Source organism: Macrobrachium rosenbergii, chromosome 26 (genome assembly GCF_040412425.1).
Source record: "Macrobrachium rosenbergii isolate ZJJX-2024 chromosome 26, ASM4041242v1, whole genome shotgun sequence".
In the NCBI taxonomy this organism is placed as follows: Eukaryota; Metazoa; Arthropoda; class Malacostraca; order Decapoda; family Palaemonidae; genus Macrobrachium; species Macrobrachium rosenbergii.
Window position 1 is genome coordinate 46,018,178 of NC_089766.1, and position 14,246 is coordinate 46,032,423.

Consider the following 14,246-nt stretch of genomic DNA (forward strand, 5'->3'; position numbering starts at 1 on the left):
TCCTGCTCATTGTGATGTAGGTGCAACTCTTCAAATTGTGCATGTTAGTTATGTTGCTTTATGATCTAATCAGTCTCCTTCAGTGATGTTGCTTATCATTTTAAATCTCAGTTTGACTTAGTGACCCTGTCCACTTTTACATTATCTCCCCCACCACCTGAAGTTGCTTGTGGTTCTCTCATCCACACAGTGCCTATATCTTAAGACAGTGACCGTTGCAGTTAAAGAACCTCTTTTGAGTCATCTCTGAAATGTTGTAGGTCATGGTACTAACCCTCTGGTTGTTGCAATTCTAGATTTGGCTCCAATCCTGTTCAGTGTGCTGCAGACACCTTGTCTTTTAAGTAGCTCTCTTCTGCCAGGTTGAATCTTGCACTGTTGTACGATCTTGTTTTCTGCAGTTTCCTACAGTGATGCCTCTCGCCCTTGTACAACTCATTCTCCTTCACCTGCTGCCTGTCCTTTGCCCCTGGTGAGCTTTCTGGTATTTGGGATCCCCCTTCAATATTCCTAGGAATTCTAGGACATCCATGAATGCCAGATTCAATTTTGCCAAGGATGGTTTTTGTATATTTGGTAGATTATCCAGATGTGGAACGTGCAGGATGTTTGACTGCTCCAGGACGACATATCCTTAACTGGGTTTTTGTGATCTTTATAAGGTAAGAGTGCCCATCCTAGCCCCTCATAAGGAGCCAGGGTACAAACCCTACGGTGTCCCCTTGACCAAGGCTGTAGTAACCATCCACAAAGATCTCATTTAGTCTGGAAGTTGCAGTTCCAGCATAGGTTAGAATTATTGCACAGGTGTGGCTCACCATTATGCCTTCCCAGATCAGCACTCTTTGAGAAATTGTATCGTATCCATGACTAATTCTTGTAAATCCTGTCTTCATTTACTGTCAAGGTGAAAAAGAGGATACCCCCATCTGCTTACTCCAGGGCCTCTTAGTCTTCAAAGATGGACACTTACTGAATGCTTCATAGGGAAAGGTTTGGCCTTGTTGAACTTGCAAGGGTGGATTCATGGTGGTGGAAGGACAGTGTTAGCAAAGAGCTTGCATTCTGTAGATGTGGCTATTACCCAACATGTCATTTCCCAAGAACATGCTTCTGTTCTACGCATGCTACTTCAGCAGGTGGTGAATATGACAATGAAGAGGACAGATGTGACATTTAAAAGACCTCTCCATCCTTCTTGCCACTGCCAACCTCTGCACTCTCCAGATATCTGACCCTTTGGGACTTGACCCACTTCGGCAAAACTGAGTTGGATTACGTTAACTGCTATCAGGACAGATGTGACATTTAAAAGACCTCTCCATCCTTCTTGCCACTGCCAGCCTCTGCACTCTCCAGATATCTGACCCTTTGGGACCTGACCCACTTCGGCAAAACTGAGTTGGATTACGTTCACTGCTATCAGGGCTGTCATCCCTGGGTTTGGTGCTTTTCTTGTTTGCTCATTCACATTCTACTAATTTGCCAAGGTTGTACTCCATTCAGCATCAGAGACCCTTCACTCTGCAATGCCAGCAGTCCTGAGCCCATCAGTTTTGCTCCAGCCAGAAGAATGCCCTTTACTCTCCTTATCAATACTGAGCTGCCTTGAATGCTTAACATTCCTAAATTGTTCTGTTGTTCCAGTGGCAATGAGTGCTTTCAGCAGACATCATTAAGCCAAAGCATTAAGAGAAGATTGAGATCTGCCTCTAACCTTCCTTGAAGCAAGACTGCTACCACAGACATTTACTTGTCACCTGGAGTCTCCTCCAACCCAGAGATGTGCGTCTTAAACAAAGAGGTGCCCTCATGTTGTAGAAGGGAACCATTGAAGAAACACCGCTGGAGACCTTGAGATTTTACAGTTGAATTTCATTGCTCTGGGGGCTGAGGGAAGTAGGAGACTAGTCTGCAAGATCCTTGCATCTCTGGACTTCAGGGATTTGCAGTTTCATGTCACCTTCATCTGTCTTAAAGGAAGTTTCTTCACTCTGTTTTGTAGAGGCAAGTGTTGCAGTTCTAGGACCATTGTCTCTTCACGTCTGCTACAGTATACTGGTGGCCATGGCTGCCTGGGCACATGGTCTGGGTCTTTGTGCCCATCTGGGTAGTCTTAACATCATCCACGGGGACTTGAAGAGGTGTATAGACATCCTTCCTGGCATTGTGTTGGTTCGTAAGGCTGCATGTCAGCTTGAGGAAGTCAGACGTATTAGCATACTAATGGCTGCTATGCGTATGGCCTTCAGAGGCCAGGCTATATCCTCTCTTGAGCACCATCAAGGATTTCTGGCATCATTCTTGTCCCACAGGCAAATCATGCAGGCACCGAGTGGTATCCCTCGGTCATTTACAACCACTCCCTCCTTCCTAAGCTGGCATGTGTAGCTTCAAAAGGCTTGTGGCATATCCTTCACGATCTTTGTGGCACAACCGAGTGGAATCTGCTGAAGGGTATTCCATGGATCTCAACCGGTTGTTGTTTCTTGATGCCTTGATTGAAGGCACTTGTTGAATCTTCAAACAAATTGTGTATAGCTACCCAACTTCTTGGAATGGCAGGCGCCACCTTCTCAGCCCTACAGGCATTCATGATCACCTTGTCAGGGTTGTGTCCAAAACACTACCCACCATTGCCATAACTTGTGTCGTCACTTTTTCTCCAGCTATTTATGTGGCAAGTTACACCTTCCTCCCCTGAAAGTGAAAAGTTGAGGATTAATGCCACGGAAGTGAGAGCAGGCCCGAGTAAATAAGCATTTTATTTGTACATCACAGGAAAACCACATATCCTAAAGTATGTTCAGAATTTACACAGGAAACATAGCCCGCATACTTGAAAGAGACACATCATCCTTTCTGAAATAGGCAGGCTTACAACTATTTTGATGGTTAATAAGGCTATTGGTTTGTTTAACCACCTTGGAAACATTAGAAAATATTAGTCATGGTGCGATACTAATACGATTTATACTTCCAGAAATGGCAACCACGAGAGAGGAAAGGAAAATAATCAGTCACTTGTTTCCAACATTTATTTCATTAATGATACTTCAAGTTGATGACATGAAATGAGAATAGATGAGTAAACCATGAAATACATTAATTCAAATAATAGATATTTAAAACTATTCAACAATAATCGTCAGTGCTTGAGGATGCTGAAAAATGATCTAAAATATGTGTTTACTTATCCTGGAGAAAAAAAAAAAGTCTTAAACAAAAGTATCTTTTGTGTAAGAGGAATACTGTAGTGCTAATAAAGTGAACGGAGATTTACAATTTCATTCCATTCCACTGACCTTTCACTGAACACTGGAACAAAACATATATGTTTATGAGGTGCAATAAATAAATTACAAAATCACTGGCGACATGATGGATGCGAGTAATGGATGAATGTTCAACAAATGCCTAAGCTACTTGTGTGGATACAGAAGTTGCAGCATGAGAAAGGGGACAGGGAAGGAAAGAAGTGTGAAGGGGAGTCACCACTCTGGCATTCAAGGAAGGATGGAATGGTTAGACAGTATATAAAGTGGTTGGGTACAAGTTAATATCGGGACAAAACGAAGGTTTTACATGTAATTTTGTTTGCCGAGTCAGGAAAGTAAAGTGAAAACGAAGGCGAGGACCGCTCATACGGAACGTGTGTGAGGGGGAGGATTCTCACTCGAGAAGTGAATACATTTACATACAGTATTCTCATTAAGAAGTGGTAAAGTGAATATGGAGATGAATGATACCTTAAAACTCCTAATGGGTGGTCATCATGACTGGACATCAAACATCGAAAGTCACTCAAGCTTCAAAAGCAGGAAGGAAGATCAAATAAAAAGTTTATGAAAAAAAAACCAAATTTAGAACGAAGAACTGAGGCTGCAACTTACTTTGGCATGAGACACAGCAGATAATCTATGACTACTGCTAATTCCTACACAAAGAACTCTTCCTTTTGTACCAGTTACATGTATCGTAAGAAACCACGACTCCATTCACTAACCAAATTTCTGTGTAGGACACGATCAAGAATTCACTTACAAAGGCTTTTTTTTTTTAAGTAGTAATCCAGTGAAATGTACTGTGAGATTTCAAACTACAGTACAGCTCATTATGAAAAATCAAAACCTTGAACCTAGGAAGTCTACACTTTACATATTATGCTTTGGCATTTGGGGAAAAATCGTCAACAAATCTGGCTTGTATTTAATACTAATAACAACATACCAGGCCAAGATTTCAATGTTAACAGTTCAGTCTCCATCTCATTATGCCCTTGTAACTAAAAACCCTTCTGAAGTACTTTACCATTCTGAACCACTGCATTCACGAGCTATGACAGATCTACAAATTGATTTACATGAAAAATGAAAAGAGTTAGAGGTTTGCAAGATGTTAGAATGTTTACCAATACTCTGTGAGGAATGAGAAATTAATAATAACACCAAGTTTTTTCATTGTGCAAAACTTAAGAGGGTTAGAAATTTGTAACATTTATGCTGACCGACTCTCTCAAAAAACATTGAAAAATTACTGTATTTTAAATGGCTATCTTTAAAACATGGCGCAAACTACTACTATATGGCTACTGCCATGCACACATGCAAATATTTTCAAGATTATTTCTCTCCACAAGCCAATGCAATATTTCAGAAAGGGGCAGCATTACAATAAAATGAAAGAACAGTCATTTTCAAGCAAGTTGTTATGGAAGAACAACTGAAAATGTTATAAATCAACCATAAAATTATTCTCATACATTGTAGACTTCAAATCCAGTGTCCTTAATTTTCATCAAAGTCAATCAAATTTTATTAACATCCCTCATTTACAGGATTCTATTCTTTTAGACTTAAGACCACATCTCAACCCTTGAGATTTTGATGACATTGCAAATTTAATCCTTTGAAATTCTGTTATCATCCATACAAAATAATTTATAAATATTTTGATGTTGAATAGAACTGGGATAACATTTGGAGCATGTTCAAAGAGAACTGTTAAACTTGTCTGAAATAGATAATTATCAATGGTTTTCTATATTTCCTTACATTTTATATGCAATAACTGACAAACTGCAATACTGTATTGTCAGAACAGAAAATTTACATCATCCATCATATTTTCTTTTAACATTTATACATCACTGACTATATTATTAAAAAATTTTGTAATATACCAAAATAAAGTATAATGACTGGCTTAACTCCAGCGCTATCAAGAAAAATTTTCAGCAAGACATAAAATATTATTCCTAGTTTACAAGCAGAAGTCAGAACCACAGACAAGTTTTGGACCACTTCCCCCTAAAATCTCAAGAGGTTCAGAAGTTGATGCAAAGCAAAAGTTGTTAAAGCAAACTACAGTACTCAATGTTTTTGTTTTTTTTAACGTTATGAGTTGACGAAGCGTAATTTGTTACAGCAAACTGTTCATGTTTTTTATGAAGTTCTTAAAACCTAAAAGATTTCACATACAAGAATGCTTTCCAGCCTGGATATTATCCATGTCATTCGCTTGTCTGAGATAAACTTTTACCGTGCTTCTCCGTTAGTGAATTCATTCTTCCTTAGAAATTTGCTTAGTGTGTGGCCCTGATTACTATCAAAAGAACTCTCTTGATGGTGAAGACTTGCTTTTTTTTTACATTTCTCCCTAAACACTGCAGTGGGAATGACGTGCACTTACAAAACAATGATCAACCATGAAAAGTATGAGACTTCTATATATATATAATATATATATCAAAACACATGTGCTTGTTACCTTATACAATACTTGTATGCTTGCACGGATGCTTGTAATACTCGTGTGGTGTATGTATTGTATATGGAGTTGTAGTAGCAATAATTTTTTTAGTTTGTACACAGTGGCTTTGATCTTTTTATCAAGTTGTTTACATGAATATGTACAGTGAGGGTGGATGTTTTCGGTTTCACGTGTATTTCGACACCGTAGAGTCTTCAAATGATTACATCAATTGTTTCCGCACAACTTTCAAAAGCTGCTCCATCAGTTAAAGATCTCTTGACATACACAGTATATACAGGTTATACATTTAAATTACAAATTAGAATACATTCATAAAAAGCCTCTACCAAGTATAACTACTTGACAAAATCTTCTACTCGTACAAGTGTACATAACGAGCAAGCAGTATCTATGGCAGTTGTTACTTGCACATTTCAAAGACTAAAACGAAACCAAACTCTGATCCCAGACACACTGCTCTCTCTCTCTCTCTCTTCCCAAGGAGTCAAGAGCTCTGGCTAGTAAACAAAATGACCTTCAGGTGACTGTTTTCAACACAAGCACAGAAATAAAGGAAGGGTGCACTCAAAGAACATAATGCACAGTCATTGTAACAACAGATTCAAGCAAATATATAACATTTCGACTCCAAGTCTTTGAATTTGACCTTCGATACTACTACAGCGTATCTGAGCGTGGTTTATAACTGTGCCAATTTCAGGACCAATAACTTTATAGAGTGTGACCATGAGTAACAGCAGATATGCACGTGCAAATGACTACTTCAAAAGCGCTACACAAAATGAGGTAGAAAATAACTTGACTAGAAATATTAAAAGCAATTATGATCATCCAACACATAGACATCGCCCATTTTCTATCACCTTGGTATGAGAGTGGCTAAATTTATGTGTAAGATCAAGTGCTACTGTTTACCGATATTGCTGACAATACAACACCCAGCCAGTTATCAAGTAACACAACTATTTTCATTTCAGAGTACGACTCGTCGTTCTGTCTTACTTGGGCAACGTGAATCGACAACGTCCACATACAACATGCACGTAATCATTCTGCTCTCACAGAAACTCCGTAAGTTGGAACCGATGACAGTGATCAGTTCTAGTACCTGAAAACCTATTTTTATAAACATCATCCATTTCCAACAACAGATATTCAGAAAATGGCAGTCTTAAATATATCCACACTACTGCACAAGTTGGCAAATGAATGTTTCATCCGTGGCACTACGTAAACTCCCTTTCGAATTCAGGAATATAAATTTAAAAGTAGGATACTACATATGCAATAGCACACTCATGACTAAATATTAAAAAGTATTGAACTTATGGCCTGCACTGCAGCTTCTTTGAAGATTTCACACAAGTACTTTTTTTCTCTTTTTTTTACTTTACAAAATGACCATGAATGCATGAGCATGCTGTAAAAATGGCAATGAACTCTTAACTTGTTCATTTGTAAATGCTGTACAAGAGAAATAACAGGGCTACCAAATAACCACAAGGATATTTTGGCAGTCCGTGTTACCCAAGAGGCGTAATGGCTATCTACAGTTGGTTTTCGATAATGAGCGAATTTGTAATGGTAAAAGAAATGTCGCTGTGTTTCATAAACCTTGTATTGAGTCGTCATAGATAGGCAGAACCATTTCGAAGCAAGCACATACACAGCAAGGAACAAATCCTTGGCAGATACTTGTAGGAACAAATGCTTTTGGTTTTCGTTAAGTAACTACAGTTACAGCACAGTATAGTAAAATATAACTGCCAATGAATCTGCTTCTACACCTAGGGGCTAAGATGTAAAAATGTGAAAGGTTATAGGCATCTGTCTTCCAAGTTACCACTGAGGGTACTATAGTTTTCGTTCAATCGAAGCTGCCGAAACGAAGTTTCTGGACGCTTCAATACAACCGCAACAGCAAAATTCGTGAATATCAAAAGATAGATCTTGAATGGCTAATAACCATAGAGGGAAAATTATATCGCACATTTTTAATTTGTTCTAAGGGTTTTCAGGTCCTTCAAGCATCCTGCAAGCATTTGCTCTGTGATAGAATACACTCTTTTATACTTCACATTGATGTGTTACAAGTGGCAAATCTGAGATTTCACAGACCAGTTTCTACAAGCCTCAGCTCTTGCACGCATAGCTTCTTTTGAAGGTAATTTAATGCGGTGCGACCGGGTTCAATTTTGCACTCGAAAGAAGACGCACGGGACCTCCAGAAACTCAGCAATGCCAGCTGCACACAAGATAACTTGAATCGTTTTATAGTTACAGTACAAATGAATGAAATGAAGTGGCAGTCGTACACAATGAGACATTTAAATACATCTACATTGAACATTGTAAGCACTTCTAAGACCTATATTTACATCGTAATTTTTGGGGAGCTTCAGTGATCTCTTCCAAGGTCATCACACGACTGTGCCAAAATGGTGAGTTCTGTTGAACCCCATTACAGCACAATGAAAAATCTTTGGTTCCGAAAATACTGAACAGAAAATCTTGAATTCGTCCTGAAAGTGGATGCCAAGGTTTGCGCTGGTGGCAGACTGGCGTTCGGAACGCTGTCGAGCACTCGTACGAGCCTAAATATCATAAATTTTATCCAATATATCAACCAGTAAAATAAACTATAATATTTATACATTTAACAATGTGTTTTACTTTAGGTTTGGAGCAAAATGTCAATACCTGACTGTCCTATGTAAATAGAGCTATACATATAATTTTTTGTATTAACCTAATGCCAACTGGAGATAAGTACCTTAAAATTGCTCTAAACACTGAAGTTACTGTACCATGATATAAAATCATCTGATTGGAGTTCGGAAAAGTGTAACGTTTTACAGTCATTCAGTACCGTAGTATGGGGATTTGGAATAAAATACGAGACGCAGCGAGTCGGAATGAATATCCGCAGAGTACAATATAGGATTTAGGCCAAAGGCCAAGCGCTGTGACCCGCGAGGTCATTCGGCGCCGAAATGGAAACTGACAGTAAAAAGGTTTGAAAGGAGTAACAGGGGAAAAACCTTTGCGGTTGCGCTACGAATCAAGTGTTAGGAGAGGGTTGAGGAAAGGAAGATGGAAGAAAGAGATGGGAACGGAGGTACGTTAAAAGGAACGAGAGAGGTTGCAGCTGGGGGGGGCGAAGGTACGACCTTAGGTAACGCCTACAGTGCACCGCGCGAGGTGCGCCGACGGCGCTAACCCCCCCCGATCGGGGAAATATCTGCAGAGTCACAGTAACCATCTCCAGCAGCTTGACAAAGTGTGTTGACTAGAAATATAAATTCTATAACTGTATCACATGTTTATGTATATATTAAAATCTCTCTATTTGCATTCAGAAACAATTACCCAACTTTTCTTCTTGGTTCTTGAATATCTTGGCACAATATTTTTTATGTAAGCCAGTTCATTGTAAAAGTGATTCAGTCCATTAGGAAATGCTGCACTGAAAAATTAGGAAAGCTTCGCATTGACCGGAGGAATACTGCAACTGCAAAAAGTCACTGCAGTTCCGTACCAATTGTCAACTTTTTTCCCAAAAATCTAATTTTAGTATTGTAAAACTACATTATCCATGTTCTTACGCATTAATAACAGGGATACAAAGAATTTTGTGTTTAAAATCTACAAAGCTCTGGAAATAGTTCAACTACATTAGCCATGTCTTACTTATGAATTACAAGAACGCTAGGAATTTCGTCACGAACTACACGCCTCCAGAAATACGTTTTGGGCTATGGTTGTTCCATTGCAACGCTAGATCAAATGAAACGAGACTGCTGTAAATGTTCAAAATACCTAATCAGTAAAAATATACGCTTCAAGTAAAAATAGTTTACAGGCTAAATTATATTTGCGTGCTCCCTGCATTGCAGGCGAACACAAGTCGCTGGTAAAAATCAAACTGACCAACCGTTCAAATCATTTTAAATGCCTTGACTGTTTGTATTGCATCATTGTGTATAGTATTTTTCAAGTAATAGAGAACTGTACAGCACTTAAGGAAAATTTGAAGGTAAACCCTACTGCAAGGAAAACAAGACACAATCATCCACTACCATAATCCTGTTACATGTTGAAAGCTTTGCAAGTTCTGTATATACGCAGTCTGAATGCTTGCTCATTCAGCGGCAAGTTTTGGTCATGTAACAAGGCTAATGCACTTGACTGTACATTTGAGCTATTGTAACTATGAGGTCTGCGTCCATCCTGCTCAGCACGATTTACAACATCAAAATATTTCAAGTTGTGTTAGTTATGCTGCAGCATAAATGGTTACACCACCGTGGATGATTTGAAATTAACGACGAGGAGGCCAAAAAAGATGCATTAAGGGTTATTTATCTTCCAGAGTCAAGCGTCAAAAATATTCATAGAAATTCTATACATACCATTAAAAAATTAAACCGACAACATGAATCATTTCAGCATTATGCATAAAGCAATTGAAAAATGGTTGACGCACTAGATTTACTAATTAACTCGTCTCGTACTCTGCGACATCAACCAAGCTGTGGAATAAAACCTGGCCATCGATTTTCATTGATAACTCAACATGCCGACACTTTCCACAAAACACTGTAAAAAAAATTGCAAAAACCTAAAATAAGGCCCTACAATATATGAATTCACTTTGTATCCTAAGAATATTTATCAAACATTAAATTCTTATTATGCTGCAATGATCTGATGTAAATCAGGGATAAACCATTGTGCAAAAGAACTTATGTAGTAGAAAAACACTTACTTGTAACAAGCACATACTGTAGTGTGATAACAGGTATCAAATTTTTTTTCTGCATAACTGTAAATAACCTAGGCTTAGTAATAGCTTGAAAACATCATTTGTCATTGAAAATTCAAGAGGTGAATCGTGTGCATTGCTTCAGTGGATGCTGAGATTATGTCGATGCTGATGACACTTCGGTTGAACTACATAAGGCAACAGCAACAGCCCCAACAACATGTTTGTGGATAGTCGGGTGAATGGACTTTGTTCTCGTAGCCATACACCCAAAATTTTCCAGGACCACCTTTAAAGCCATATTCCACCTCAGCCACCGGCACGATGCGGACTTGGTGTCTCTGCCGAGGAAAAAGGAGGTTAGTATTTCACTTAAACAATGGCATATACCTATATTACCTTTGTGTGTATTATTATTATTATTACAGGCAGTTCTCGGTTTATGACGGGGTTCCGTTTTTACGCCGCGTCGTCAACCGAAAATCGTCGTAAACCGAAAAATCGTCGAAAATCGCCAAAAATCATAAGAAAACCTTGCTTTTAATGCTTTGGGTGCATTGAAAACTATGTAAACTGCATTTTTATTGAGTTTTTCATGAAAAAAAACCTCCAAATTATGATTATTCTGCCGTTTTGGAGCCATATTTCTTCCGTCAGATCGGTGTACGACGCGTCGTAACCCCGGAACATGCCTCGTAAACCGGGAAATAATTTCTGATGAATATATTTGAAAAGCGTCGTAACCTCGGAATGTCGTAACTTGGACCCGTCGTAAACTGGGGACTGCCTGTATTATTATTATTATATATTATGCAGAAGATGAAACCTATTCATACGGAACAAGCCTACCAAAGGGGCCACTGACTTGAAACTCAACCTTCCAAAGAATATTAAGGTGTTCATTAGGAAGAAGTAAGAGGAAGTAAAGGAAATACAGAGCGACATACCAATTGTTAAAAAAAAAAAACTAATAAATAGATAAAAATGTATCAAAATACAAAGAAGAATAGTATTAGGGCAGTTATGCATTGCATTTCTGCCCCTGAACTTCAATTAAAAGAGAGTTGAGAACGAATAAACCTCACCTGGCAGTAAATCCTCTCGTCAACAAATTTATTCTTGTGATTGTTGACAAGCTGTGCAGAGGCTAAATTAATAGTGTTGTCAGGGAATTGTGTAAGAGGGTAGATGCGAGGTCCTTCCTCTTCAAAGGCCACCTGACCTGAAACTTCCTTCACCAACTCTTCAGGTAAACCACCCTTCCTCACAATGTGTTCGGAAGTGTTTACTTTCCTGTCGAAAAGGGAAAGAGATTGAAATTCACAAGTTTCTCGCTCAAGATTTTACTTTGTAATTAAATTCTCAAGACAAAACAAATCACAAATATGGCTGTCTTTATGAATTACAGGTTAACAACTGAAACATACCCATATTGAATTGAATTGAATATAGAATTTAGGCCAAAAGCCAAGCACTGGGGCCAATTTTCATACAATTTAGGATGAAAAACAAGGGTTCAGTTTTGGAATACACCCAAATTCACTTCCTTCATTTACAGCAAATTTAAACATTTGGCAGGATACTCTGAAAACACCTATATTTTTACTATTAACAAAATTATCACAGTGAATTAATGATTACAACTCTTAAAAACTTGTCATTTGTTACTGTCTTCCAATACCTGACTTTCTTCCAAACCACCTTACCACCTAACTTAGATGCAACTCCATTCAGAGCAACAAGCATCAAAATCATGCATTTTTAAGGTGCCAAAGATTCACCAAAATCACACGCAACTGATCATAAATTGCCTTTATGAAGAAATATACATACAGACACCACCCTACTTAAGAACATTCAACTTACAAACATTCAGATATATAAACAAACAGGATCGCAAGTTAAAATTATGTTCACAGAGCGCCCCTTTGCCACCCATAAGTTCAAATTTTGTTTTGCGCACCTATTCTGTACATAAAATACTGTATATTACAGTGTTGTGTTTTAGGATGAAAAAATGTACAGTACTGTATTGATTTGATATCATATTGTACTTAAATAGTCATGAAGAGTATAGTAACCAACTGACAAACAATTCAACATACATATGGTCGTTCAGAACCTAACTCGTTCAAGTAGGGTGGTGTCTGTACGGCTCTTAACATCGGGTACCCTGTTACCCCTCGTGAAAAGGAAGAGCAGAGGTGTCACACCTTAGCAAACCTGTAAGACTGGTTGCTCAACACCCGTGTCTATTCCTAGTCCAGCACGTAGTTGGGCCAAGCGTGTTGAGGCTGTGATTATTTCCCAAGATCACTATATACACACAATCAGCCAAATCATCTCTGTACTAAAACTGATGAAGGGGTTGTGTGTGTGTGTGTTTTTCTGTGTGTGAATATGTGTATATATATATAGAGAGAGAGACCTACAACCTTATCTCCTTCTATTACTGAAAACTTTCAATAAATCCTACAACTGAATACCGTATAAACTTAAAAAACATGACAAAACCACAATCATTTACCTGTAGATTGTGACTTTTTCTAGTTCTAACCAAATACCACTACAAATAACCATAGCCATATACTGAACAAGCACGCCGACTTACCATGTAATAGTCAGACGGATAAAACATCGTATCTGACCGTAGCTGTCACAAGGAGGGCATGCAACACGTCCCTTGGCATTGCACTTAAGACAGTCTTGGCGACCGTGCCCATGAGTAGAGGACTGGCAGTAGAAACAGCGATCTTTGTATCCTGAGGAATCGGTATACCACCCGTCTCCGTGACACGTCAAACAGCGGGTCTGTTGAAAAATATGTAGGGTTAGATGGCGGTGGACATTCAAGATCACATTACAGTACACTGCATTAAAATATGGCTACCAGAAGGGCTTACGTTTACAAGGTAAATGCTTTCGCAGCATGACGTCAGCTAACAAAACTATCCTGAAGGTATAGTTAAGTGGTAATTATAAATATCCTCAATGCTTTTAGAGATTACTGGCCATTCATTAACCATGCATAAGATCACAACTACAGACACACCCTACTTATGAACAGTCAGAGATACAACCGACCAGGATCGCAAATTAAAAATGTGGTCAGAGCGGTCCCCTTTCCCACCAGAAGTTCAAGTTTTAAGTTTCATTCATTTTAATAAAGTACTCTGTACAATACAGTACTGTATGTACAGTACAGTGCATTGTGTTTTAGGATGAAAAAACGTACAGTACTTTATATCATACTGTACTTAAATACTGTAGGTGTGAAGACTACAGTAACCAACTTATGAACAATTTGGAGAAAAGGTACCACTTAAAGTGGGATTACAAACAGCACCAAAGATCCAGTATTAAGAGTTCTCTGTAACATCATTTAACCCCTGGCTACACTGCTTCCAACCTTTTACTTTTCACCTGCTCCATTTGATCTCTGCAATCTGTTTATTTTTCATACTTTACTCCAATTTTCACCTCGCATATCCCCAAGCCATCAAAATGATACTTTTGAAATGCTCCATCATTCATGTTCGGAAGATCAACGTAACATCTTGAGCAGACTTGACTAAAATGATTATTTAACCTCTGTTGATTCTTTTGTGTTTTTAATTACTAATGCACAGGACACAGTCCACCAGAAATATGTGGTCATTTGTTGTCCTTGGGGTTCCTCAAACAAATAGTACAAAGAGTCACTTCT

General features: G+C 38.4%; 2 protein-coding genes across 11 annotated transcripts in view; one reads left to right on the plus strand and one right to left on the minus strand.

The window, feature by feature from the left end:
• LOC136853153 (probable methyltransferase-like protein 25) overlaps positions 1 to 10,884 on the plus strand; it is a 46,846-nt gene extending 35,962 nt beyond the window's left edge. For 4 of the 6 annotated variants that reach the window (XR_010857370.1, XR_010857367.1, XR_010857372.1 and 1 more), the window contains one exon: positions 2,984 to 3,278. The gene's annotated coding sequence lies outside the window, so the exon portion shown is untranslated. Of the gene's footprint in view, positions 1 to 2,983; positions 3,279 to 6,752 lie in introns of those variants that run through there. The other 2 variants (XR_010857368.1, XR_010857369.1) reach the window with 1 other exon arrangement.
• LOC136853155 (protein SSUH2 homolog) overlaps positions 3,024 to 14,246 on the minus strand; it is a 792,844-nt gene continuing 781,621 nt past the window's right edge. For 4 of the 5 annotated variants that reach the window (XM_067128470.1, XM_067128469.1, XM_067128467.1 and 1 more), the window contains 3 exons: positions 13,152 to 13,351; positions 11,626 to 11,833; positions 3,024 to 10,881 (listed from right to left, as the gene is read on the minus strand). In XM_067128470.1, coding sequence (XP_066984571.1) covers positions 10,729 to 10,881; positions 11,626 to 11,833; positions 13,152 to 13,351 — 561 coding nt within the window. In that variant the 3' untranslated portion in view covers positions 3,024 to 10,728. The remainder of the gene's footprint in view (positions 10,882 to 11,625; positions 11,834 to 13,151; positions 13,352 to 14,246) is intronic. The other variant, XR_010857373.1, reaches the window with a different exon arrangement.